The 12,263-nt window shown below is 42.7% G+C and overlaps 1 protein-coding gene across 4 annotated transcripts in view; it reads left to right on the top strand.

Annotated features, from left to right (window-relative positions):
• The window catches only part of wdr7 (WD repeat domain 7), a 92,872-nt gene that overhangs the window by 49,473 nt on the left and 31,136 nt on the right, over window positions 1–12,263 (top strand). For all 4 annotated transcript variants that reach the window (XM_015058621.1, XM_015058622.1, XM_015058620.1 and 1 more), the window contains one exon: window positions 5,091–5,318. In XM_015058621.1, coding sequence (XP_014914107.1) covers window positions 5,091–5,318 — 228 coding nt within the window. The remainder of the gene's footprint in view (window positions 1–5,090; window positions 5,319–12,263) is intronic.

The raw sequence follows: 12,263 nt of genomic DNA, 5'->3' as shown, positions 1-12,263 counted from the left end.
ACATGAAGCATGAAGCATGAACACATTAACACATGAAGCATGAAGCATGAACACGTGAAGCATGAACACATGAAGCATGAACGCATGAAGCATGAACACATGAAGCATGAACACATTAACACATGAAGCATGAAGCATGAACACATTAACACATGAAGCATGAAGCATGAACACGTGAAGCATGAACACATGAAGCATGAACACATGAAGCATGAACACATGAAGCATGAACACATTAACACATGAAGCATGAAGCATGAACACGTGAAGCATGAACACATGAAGCATGAACACATGAAGCATGAACACATGAAGCATGAACACATTAACACATGAAGCATGAACACATGAAGCATGAACACATGAAGCATGAACGCATGAAGCATGAACACATGAAGCATGAACACATTAACACATGAAGCATGAACACATGAAGCATGAACACGTGAAGCATGAACACGTGAAGCATGAACACGTGAAGCATGAACACGTGAAGCATGAACACATGAAGCATGAATACATGAAGCATGAACACATTAACACATGAAGCATGAAGCATGAACACATGAAGCATGAACACATGAAGCATGAACACATGAAGCATGAACATATGAAGCATGAACACATGAAGCATGAACACATGAACCTGGATGCTTCACCTCAGGGGTTTCAGACTTGAACTTTCCTGCCAAAGATCCGAGTCTTGGATCAGTCTTGGTCAGACTTGGATTTGGTCCCAGACTTGGATTTGGTTGGATTTTCCCTTTAAAGACTTTGGACTCGACTTTCTTTCTCCCAGAAACTAAACTTGTCTTTTACCTTCACCTGAAGACTTGAAGCTGGACTTGGAGAAATGACAGGTCAGCATCTCGACGCTCCACCTGTCAGACTGGGTTCGACTCCTGCTGTGTTTTTATGACCCGTCGTCGTTGATCTGAGGATTTTATGAGTTTTAATTTAATCTCAACTCGTCTCATTCCTCGTCTCCGTTTGTCTTTTCTTCTTCTTGCTGATTTCTACAGTTTTCTGTATTTTCTCTCATCATTTCTCTTCGTTTCGTCTTTGAGACGTTTCTGAAGACATCTTGGTTTCTGCATCAGATCAGAACAAAAGCCATAGAGAAAATAAACTGAAATATAAAGTGCTCTTTAAAACAATGTTGATGTGAATTATTCATTTTATCGGATCTTTGTCTTAAAGGTCACAGTTTTATCTGCTGAGTGACATTTCAGTTGTTTTCATGACGTGTCCTTAATTTGTCCGTCCGGGCCGGTCGGGCTCCACAGGTTGCTGCATTACGGCGCTCCGTCTTTCCTCTAATTCATTCCTTCCTTCATGGATAATGTCATTTCTGCCAGAATTCCTTTTTATCCAGCTCCATTTCTCGTTTTTATGAAGATTCAGCCGAGCGGAGGCGAGCGCGGAGGGGCGCTCCTCCGTCCTCCTCTGTGCTTTATTGGGTTATGTTTTGGAGTAGGTTGGCCCACAAATAGGATTTAGATGCAATGTCATTATAATAGATCTGCTGGTTGCGAAGGAAGCCGATCGATTGGCTTCAAAAATCAATCAGTGGCTCCGCGGAGCAGAGCGGCTGCAGGTTCGGACCGGAGGAAACCAAACCGGTCGCCGAAGCTCCGCTGGAAAACTTCAGACTAAAGTTCATCTTAGACAAAACGATTCGGCATCAGGGCCAAAATGTCCAGTTAACAGAACAACAGAAACACAGAAACACTATTCAGCTTTTTATTTTTACCTGCTAGGTGAAAACAGAAACTAAACACACAATATTTCAGTGAAATGAGAAGACGATTCTCATTATTACTCTATTTTGACGGGTTTATTTAACTGAATCTTTGTATTTTAGTTAGATTTTCTTGTCTCCTTTTACAAATTAAAATCAGAGCAAAGACCTGGTGAATACTTCATGTTGCATCAGTGAAACGTTTGTTTTTAAATCTGCATCAACCGCCTGAATCAGCATCAGTTCCCCAAAGGACTTTGTAGAAAAAGACAATTTTGCAATTGTGTTAAAATCACATATGAAAAAAAAAGTTTCTTCACACAAGAAGTTGTTGAAAAACATGCAGCACCGTCGTCCTCCAATCACTTCCTGTCTTCTTTGTCTCTTCTGTCAGTAGTAACATCCGGGTTTTGATCATACGACTCGTGTGATCTCAAAAGTGTGGCAAAACACAAATTTAGTCATAGAATGTAAAAAAGTGTTTTTAGTTGTGCAAAATATACAAATTTTGCAAAACGCTAACAGGAAAATTAGTCACAAAACGTGGAAAAAAAAATTTCCACTGCAGTTCTGAGAAACATTAATTTTGATGTGGAGGAAAATTCGCCTCATGCTAGCGCAAAACAAGTTTTTCATAATTTCCATGTTTCCATTAAGCAAAATTCTGTTCATAATCCCATTTTGTGAAATTTCACAGTGTTTGGAAATGCAGCTACTGACCCTGTTCTGGCATCTCTCCATCTTTATCTGTATCTGAACATCGTAAATTCGCTCCGCGGCCTCATTAGGGCCGTTTGCTTTGTGAATCAGTCGGCCAGAAGCCCTGCAGTCTTTGGTGTCTTTATTCTTCACTCTCTCTGTAAATCTGAACTTTTTAGGGATTCTGGCTGGGAGTCCATCTGTAATTCTGTTATCTGCTGGCCCGGTCTGGCCGGGGGATGCCACATGTAATCCATTTATCAGCTGCTGGGCCTTCTTCCAAATGACAGCTGGCTTTTAGCAATCTCATTATGAAGAGCAGCGGTATGGAAATATGTGGGCAGGGAGCACGTCTGAAAAATGAGCAAAAAAAAGAGAAAAATAATGTATGAAGCTCCTGGAGGCCGGTGCTGGCCTTCGTCCTGCGCTGGCCTTCGTCCTGAGCTGGCCTTCAATATGCACTGGCCTTCGTCCGGCGCTGGCCTTCGTCCTGCGCTGATCGGACCTCAGCCTGTGCAGCGGCTCGCTGTGCTTCTGCCCAGACGGATGCTTTTACTCACTTAACTGGAATCCATCTTGGATTTCATTCCACCTGGGATGCTTCTGGGATGCGTTTGCACAGTCAGCTGTTTTGGGATCAAATGGCCGTCTGACGGTGCTTCGTTCGGCTCCGTGTGGGATGATAACATCTCCCACAGCAGAAAGCTTGGTGGCTTCAGCTGGGAGAGATGCAGCCAGTAAATATCTCTGGATGAATCTGTCTGCATGAAAATCAGCAACAGAAGCTGTTTCCATCCAGTTCTCATGCAAATTAACAAAAAAAAAGTAAAAAATGTGAATAAGGCAGGTTTGAAACTAATCAACCAGAATACGTTAAGCTTGACTTTATGAGGTGTTGATGCTACATATGGCTGTGATAAACAGGAAGTAGATATGACCTCCAAGCTGGAGGTTTTCTCATAGTTGCGTGCCTCTGGTAAGGCACAGAGCCATGCAATGCTTTGGATGGCTCAACACAGTATTTAGCATATGAAAAATACTGTGTTGGTATAGCGCTTTAGTGTTAGCTTCTGCTAAATACCATGTTTGTATGGCGCTTAGCATTAATGGAAGTAATGTTCATGATTAGCGCTTTAAGGTTAGCAAAGCAGTTTCCACCACTGATAGAGACGCAGCTTCTACTGGTGATCCTGTAGCTTCAACCTCTATATGTTTATAGAAACGTTTGGGTCCGGTTCTGCAGCCCGGTGCCGGTTCTGCAGCCTGGTGCCGATCCGGTTCTGCAGCCCGGTGCCGGGTTAATTGAGCTCTCCGTGCGGCTCTAATGTTGGCCGTCTCTCCCTGAGCCTCCAGGTGGTGCAGCTCTCTCCACCTTTCGGAAGTGATTGTGTCTGAATCTCTCTCAGCGCTGCGTCGCTCTTCCTCTCTCGGCGTTTTCTGCTGCTCGTTGGTCTTTTGATCCGCAGCTCTTATCTCCCACTGTGCAACACACATTGACGGCTCGCGCGCCGCCTCGGCCCCCCGCTGAGCCGGCCCCGCCGCACGCGCGCGCACAAAGGAGGTTATTCCGGGGTCGCCTCGGCGGACACAATGGAGAGGCGCTCCCTCCCTCACAAAGCGGCCGCACGCGTCCAGCCCTGGCAGGAGGCTGTGAACATGGCCGTCTGGGCGTTTCAATGCGTTCCCAGTGTGACTAAAGGCTTTCAGAGCCACAATGAGGCGTGTGCCTGTGTGGTGATTAATGCCGGGACAAAAGAAGTGTGCCGCTCACTTGTTATCAGCTCACTGGAGACTCACAGGCCGGCCTGCAGCTTTTCCAGCGTCAAAAGAAGAAATGAAAAGGTGAAAAAAGTCTCCCTTTATCCTGACGCCATCTTTAGACGCCTGGAAACCAGCAGCAGCTCCGACGTGCAGCAGGAAGGGCTCAGCTCTTTGTCTTCTCTGGTTCCTCTGGTTCATGTTTAGTTCTGGACGTCGTCTTTAGTCTCTTTGCTCAGAAAACACAGAGTCTTCAGGGCCTTCAGTTATATGGCTCCGTTCAGCATCGCCTGAAAACCACCAGACACCATGCTTCATTTCCTCCTTCCGTCCATAAATCCTCCCATTATTGCTGGACAATATGGCTGAAAAACGACACAAACCTCTCATATCAGTCTGTCAGAAATTATTGATTAGGTTTTTGTTTTAGATATCTGAAATATCAGTCTGGTGGCGAGACGTTTCCTGTTTTATCCACAGTTTTCACTCCGTGTCGTCGTCTATTTTTAAGCAGTTATGAGCTTCAGTGGCTAAAATTTAATCTGCTGCTGTGCAAGTTACTCAACAGGTTGTTGCTAGGCAACCAAAGAATGAGAGTTGCTAGGCAACCAAAGAATGAGAGTTGCCAGGCAACCAAAGAGTGAGTGAGTAAAGTATCGTTAGAACGGTTGGTTACGGCCAAGACCAGTGAAAATAAGAAGCGACGGCTCATGCTAGCTGCTCTTCTTTTCTCAGTAAAGTAGTTGAAGCTTGTTGCTAAAGTCCAACAGTTGAATTTCTCTCGTAAAATCAGGATTAAGGATCCAAAGTGTTAAGATTCAGTTGTCACTCAGCAGAGTAAACCACAGGAAGTTGCTGCTCTGAACCATTTCTGTTTCCGTTCCTCCGCCAGGCTGCCTGTCCAACCTCCCGCCAAACGCCAAGAAGATCTCCAACTCGTACGAGGAGCGGCGGAAGCAGGCCACCGCCATCGTCCTGCTGGGCGTCATCGGAGCCGAGTTCGGCGCCGAGATCGAACCGCCGAAAGGTTCAGCGCGCGCTCGAGCCGGCGGAGCGGTGCCGGAAGGCTTCGGACCGACGAGCGGCGGCTCATCCAACTACTCACTGGCCAGACACACCTGTAAGTACAGAAAGGATGACCTCACACCCTGAGGAACCTCTGGGTCAAAGGTCACCTGGCTTTTATCTAAAAAGTCCCAATATTACAGTTCATTACACCATGTACTTCAACTCGGATCCCACAGCATCACACATCCTCTACTGTGCTTCCATGTGACCCGCCTGAAGTGTTTCTGAGCTTCTCACTGTAATAAAACACGTGTGTTTATGTTTGTGATGGTTGGACACAAAACGATTTTGTTCAAAACAAACAAGAATGATGCAAACCCCAAAACAAGCACAACAGAAAATGCTACGTCAAGTTTATTAGTGTAGCACTGCCTTAGCATTAGCATCTGCTAAATACCATAGAATATGATTAATAATTTTTTTTCTTTCAACTTTTTTCTGGACTTCCCGTCGTTTCTGAGGATCTGGTCTCATATGATCTGGTGGTTGGCTCCCCCTAGTGGTCTGGAGGACTTCAGTTTTGTGTTGTTTTTGCTCTTGGTGACTTTTCCCTTTTGTTTCTGGTTTCTGTGGTTGAGACATTTTTATTTTGTCTTAATTTTTTAACATTTTTGGGTTTTGGAGTTTGCATCACTCATGTTTTCATCAGCCTCCGTACTCTTAGTACCTGGACACCACGTAGATGGCGTCTAACGGTTGTCATGGAGACTTGATGTTACCTCCCTTCCTGTCCTCAGTGTGTGATAATTTTGGATCTTTGTCATTTCTTGAAGATAAAACCATATTTGGCTCTTAAATAGAATGTTTTCTAGTCAGGAAACAGGAAGTCATTGATTGTTAATTAAAAGTTGTCAAAATCGCCTTTTATTTGGAGAGTCATAAAACATTTTGAAACTTTTTGATAATTTATAAATATTATACAAATGTACATCGTCATTATTATCATTTATTAATGATTTATTTAGACTTTTTCATGTTTTTCCGATATGAAAACAGCTGTAGTGGCTCAGGTTTCGCTCCAGAATCATCGTCTTTTCCAAACTCATAACTCCACAGCTCACAAACTACAAACTTCAGTGCTGGATTAGCGGTAAGCAGAGAGACGGGATTGATTTTCACCCGCCAGGCCTGACACCTTAAGGAGCTCTGCTCTGATTCCTCACACACCGCCGCGCCTCGGCGGGCATCAAACCTGCACTAAGTAAGGCTGCTCTTCCGTCCCGCTGCTCCTGAGCTCTGATAGGCTGCCTCGGGGGGCATCCGCCCGGCGACAGGACCTGCGCTCCCACTGATAGGCTGTGGAGCGTGAAGCCAGCATCCAGCTCACCTGTGTGGAGTCAGTGAACACAGACCTGATCAGATGGAGAAACTCCAGGCAGAGAATCACATGGTTTAAATAATGATGCGTTTCCTGATTCATGACGCTTCCTCTTTCTCCCAAAGTGACGACATCAAACCAGGAAGAGCTTCAGGTTCAGGTTGTTCCTGTAAATGTCTCCTGGTGTCCAACATTCACTTTTCTCTCTTTGTTGAGGACTTAAAGCTGAACAGTGTCATTTTTTATGTGATTAACTCATTTAAAGGCTCTAATCAAACAATGGAATCATGTTTTTTTTAAAGGTTCAAAACCACTACATATTTTATTAGTTGCTTCTTGCAACAGGCTTAGCGATGTTTTCCCTCCTAGGTGAGCGCGTAGTGACTGCTGTGTGTAGCCACAACAGGGCAGTTTTTGCTTTAATTTTTGAGAGAGACACCTTTATATTGATTTGAAATCAGTGTGTGGCCAAACCATCAACATTAATAGATTAAATCGAAGATTGATTTTTGTGCTCTGATGTTGTTGTAGCTAGCTCATAGCGACAACCAACACTAGCTGAAGGCTAAAGCTGCAGCTTAATGCATTCTGTCACTTTTCTCTGGGTATTTGCAGGTAAGTACCCAGAATAACAGCTCAGATGTTATAGTTAACTCGTAAAAGTGAAGATTTTGTTCCAGTTCCTTACTGGGACCAGCAGGAACTGGGAGCAGACCAGTAGCAGTACCCTGTTCTTCCTCCGTCCTGCAGAGTCCCTTCTTGTTTTGTGTGTTTTCTGGATGCAGCAGCGGCTCTGCTGATGACGCTGGTTTTCCAAGGTCTCCTGAGTCTGTGTGGATGTATTGATCTGAGAGAGATGAGGGTTTGTAGAGCAGCGGCGCCTGAGGGCACAAAGGTCATATCACTGAGATTTACAGACACCCTCCATCTTCCAGCAGGATCCTTATAGATACTGAAGAATTTGAAATATCTTGAGTCTTGAAATTAGGAATACAGAATGATTGGAGGTGACATACGATGCGTCATCGAACAGGTTAGTGTAGGTCTGTGGTCTATACAAAACATCTTCAGTATATTTATTGCCCAAAATAATTCTTAGACAATGAGATTTCAGCCTGCTCAGTTCAGAATGAGATGTTTTAGGTCATCTTGTCACTTTAAATTAATAAGTTGCTGTTGGCCACGCCCCCCCAACTCAACGTTTACATTCACACGTTAAAATTACTACAGACAGACACTCAGTTATACAGCCGTACATCTTTGAAAAGCATAAGTAGAGCCTCCTTCGCAACCAACAAGAATGTATGAAACGGTTTTTGGATGGTGAGTCGTCAACAAAACAATTACTTGTCTTTTCCAGCAGCCATTGTGCAGTGCAAACAGACCAAACGTGCTGGAGCTCAGCTTGGGTTGCTAGGTAACGGGGTGGAACTCTTTAGAGGTTGCTAGGTAACGGGGCGGAACTCTTTAGTGGTTGCTAGGTAACAGGGCGGAGCTCTTTAGTGGTTGCTAGGTAACGTGGTGGAACTCTGCTGATTTGTGACTTTACTTTCTGGAGGATTTTGAAACAGCTCATTTTCCAGACACCAGAAAACAAGAGCTTATTACCGAAACCGGGCTGGAGGTTTTTTCTTATGTGCGCTGGATGATTTTTAGAAACAGTTGAGACCCAAATGGAAGTACAAAAATGTGCAATACTTGAATATTTAATAATACATTCCCTTTAAATATCTCAAGCTACTAAAGCACAACTTATCACTGAACTTCCAGACTTTATTGATGCTCCTCTATATTAGATTGTAGATAATTGGGATTACTACACCCTGGTTTGTGCTTTAGTTTAGGATTCAGAGGAATTGTCTCAGTTTTCTGTCTTTGAGGCCTTCCAACAAAATACTTCAAAATCAGCGTACCATAAAGAAAACACAGGATGCCTTTAAAGCCCAGGCACCCTAAAGGATGATTAAAAACATGTTTTGTCCTCTCTCTCTCTCCATACCTTCCTCTCCGTCTGTTAGCCTGTTTTCTTCCCTCCTCTCTCCAGTTATGAAATTGAAAGATGGATCGCTGTTGTTGGTGTTGTTGGCGAACGGCGCGGGGTGTGATGAATGAGAGCTGTCTGCCCAGTGAAAGGCAGGGTACAGTAGTCCATACAGCAGGGCAGAGATTGATGTTTTCACAGAGTGAGAGGGGGAAATGTTGGGGAGATGGAGCGGAGGAGAGGAAGGATGGACGGATGACAGCAGGAGGAGCGCTGGGCGGAGAGAGGGACAAGCTGCACTTCAGTTTAGTCTCAGCTCACAGGTAAATGTCAGGAAACCCAGAGCTCCTCCTGAGACTGATTGCTGCAAACTGTGGCATTTTCAAACATTCATGAGAGCTGATTGGAAATTGAGTTTCACTTGGCGGTATTGGAAAGGCAACGATTAAAAGCAGGAAGACAAATAAAACGCTTTTAATTTGAACTTCATCCTCGCTTCGCTGGGATGGATCCCGAGTTGAAGGGCCTTTTTGGGGGCCAGGATGTTAACATGTTGGTTTTAATTCATTAATTACTCAGAGTTTAAGTAATAGTCACTTTATAGAAGTTCTAAGCTATTGTGTTTCTGGTACAGCCATATTTCTGACGCACAAGCAACATCCTCTACTGACAGAGATGGAAGCTGCTCCTATCGGCCCATTGGGGGTTAATTTCTCCTAAAACGATCTGATTGGACGATGAAAAACAATGTTGTTGTGTCCAAGTTGTGCTAAAAGTGGTTAGCCTATCAGCAAAACCATTCAAGCCTAAAATAGCATCTCAATGCTAAACATGTAGCAGCTAACGCTAATGCAAGCTGCTACTTTTCTGAAGAAGCTCCATGAATGATCAGGACTTCCTGAAACTCTGGAAAACTGAATGATTACAGACCCTGCAATTAACTCGGGTAAAAAAAAAATTAATTGAGTCTGACCACTAATGATTTACAGCTACCAAGAGTTAATAATAAAAATAGCTAACAGATGCCAAGAGTCAAGCTAACAGTAACACATAGTGAAGCTAGGAGCTACGCAGTGAAGCTAACAGCTACCCAAAGATGCTTGAAACAAACGTAGAGCTACTCTGAGTCGAGCTAATAGATAATTAAAGTTAAATCATTTTGGCATTTAAAACATTTAGAATCCTGACATGTAAATTGCATAGATGCTACATTAAATATTCCTACTACTCTTGTTGTTTGTCACACTCCTCACTATGTTCTTCCTAAACTAATTTTTAATCTGAATTTCATTTTTCTCGTTTATAAATGGTTATTTCATGTGATTGGTCTTTAAAATGTGATGCTGCAGCCTGGTTTTGAGTTTTCCCGTCTCATCCAGCTTTCATCCACTAACCAAGTCCCTCATTGATTTACCTTCAGCTCTCATTTAGGCTCAAACGCAGGCAGATAAAGAGGCAGAGGGCAGCTGGGGAAAGAAAACACAAAGCCTGTTAGCGCTCGTTTCAGCCCGCTAAATTTTAGACGTCACTAATCTGTCACTATTTCACACTCACTTCTCCCTCCTTCGCTCCTTCGCTCCGCTCTTTAACACGCTCCGTCTGGTAATGAGGCGCGTTTTCTGCCAGCCAACAACTCATTAAGACGAGGCAGCTTCTGTCTCAGATTTATGCATCAGATCAGATCCGCTGCTGGTTGTCGCAGATTGGAGGGAATTTCTCTGAAAAATATGTCAATTTATTTTGATAATTAACTGTTGTAAAAATTAAAGCCCAAAGATTCTGAACCAGCAGGACGATTGGACCAGATTTCCAGAAGTTGAAAAGTGAAAAAAAGCGCCTTAATTTGCATCCGGTGTGTTTTTATCTCCAGTTTTTAAAATATCCTGCAGATTTCACAGCTCAGGTCATCAGAACCGAGTCATTAATGCCTAATTTTACATGTATTTGTACTGAAAATATCTGATAATTTACAGTAAAATCTCTGCTAAGGTTGGACAATATGGCTTTGTGAAAAGATAAAGTATGTTCAAAAAGTGGCATTTATTTCAATCAAGCTGACTAATTATAGGAAATTAGTCACAACATTAGCAGAATAAGACGTCATTTCACTTGGACAAAAGTCATAAAATTATGAAAAAAAGATATGTGATTATTTCACACGTTTGGACAATTGATTAAATAATAATTTGATGCTGATTTGTTAAAAGATTAAATGTTTCCTTATTCTTAACACACCAAAGTATAACATCACAACATGTTTAAGATTCCTCAGTTTTTGTTTTTGGTTTAGGAGTTATTATCAAATCACTGATCTGTTCTGGTAATATTATGACTATTAATTCATTAAAAGGCCTGAAAAGTAATTAAACATGATTAATTACATTTAACTCTAATTTCCATTGTTATGATTTTTTTATTATTCTGAATCCTTTTTATTTATTGTTTTTTTTATTATAGATATTTAAAATATTTTTCCTTTTTTATTTCAAAATTAAAGTTTATTGTTTTATTACCAATATGTTACTTGAAAATGATCTTAAAACAACAATATTATCGTTTATTGCAATAATTATTGGGACAATTTATCATGCAGCAAAACATCATGACAGGCTTTCAAAAAAAATTCAAAGTTCAAATTAATAGAAGCTGTGAAACAAGATGGCCGCCTGGCTGCCGTCACTCTGATCTATGGAAACCAAGGAGTGCACCGATGAGCAGAAATCCAGATTAAACCTTTGATAGATGGTTAAAATCTGTGGAGGTTTTTAAGCCTCTTCCTGCTGATCGTCAGGATCTTTAGTTTCTGGTTTCGTCTGTCGGTGGAGCTGCAGGAACGTTTCAGCCGCCTGTGTGCAGAAATAAACCAATAAAGAGGGACCGGATTGCCATTTAAGGTGGACTGGGGGATGAAATGCCAGGAGATCCAGCTGATGTTATTAGTCGAGCGTCTCTGGAGAAGCGAGGACCTTTAGAGTCACTGCAGGATCATAACTAAAGTAAATCATTGCTCCGTTATTCCATGTTTCTTCATAACGCGACTTTCTGTATTTGCATTTAAAGTGAAGACGCCGTATTGATCAGCGACGCGTTTCCTCTGCGAGCTTTCCCTGGTCTTAGAGGATCCTGCAGGTGAAGCTGAAGCTCATGTGGGCTGTGGGTGTTCGTCTTTGGGGAAGCGAGCGTGTTATTGAGGGTGGGGGTGTTTTCTGGACTCTTAATGGTCAGCCCGTCCCCACAGAGTCTGGCTCAAATGTCAGGTCAGCTATGAAGTGACCTGCTGTCTCCGTCCTCAGACTGCGCAGCGCAGCAGGCTTCTCCTCCCAACGGCTTCGCTCCTTACAGGAAGACGATTTTATTTATGGAGTTTAAAAGGAGCGTCGTTACAGATCAGGCATCATCCTGATGGTCTGAAACATGTCAAACCTTTTATTATTTAACGCAGGACTGGACAATAAATCAATAAATATACATATATATATATATTGCAATTTACGTGATCAATATCAAAAGATACAACATCTGACAGAATATTCAAGACTCACTGAATATGATCCAGAACCGCATTCTTTTGTTGCCTAGCAACAGCCTCTTGAGTAACTTACTAACTTGCTCACTCTTTGGTTACCTAGCAACAACCTAATGAGTAACTTACTAACTCTTTGGTTACCTAGCAACAACCTAATGAGTAACTTACTAAC

Source organism: Poecilia latipinna, unplaced genomic scaffold, assembly GCF_001443285.1.
Source record: "Poecilia latipinna isolate Pla-1442-1.1 unplaced genomic scaffold, P_latipinna-1.0 Scaffold1555, whole genome shotgun sequence".
Taxonomy (NCBI): domain Eukaryota; kingdom Metazoa; phylum Chordata; class Actinopteri; order Cyprinodontiformes; family Poeciliidae; genus Poecilia; species Poecilia latipinna.
This window is presented reverse-complemented; position numbering and strand designations above follow the sequence as displayed.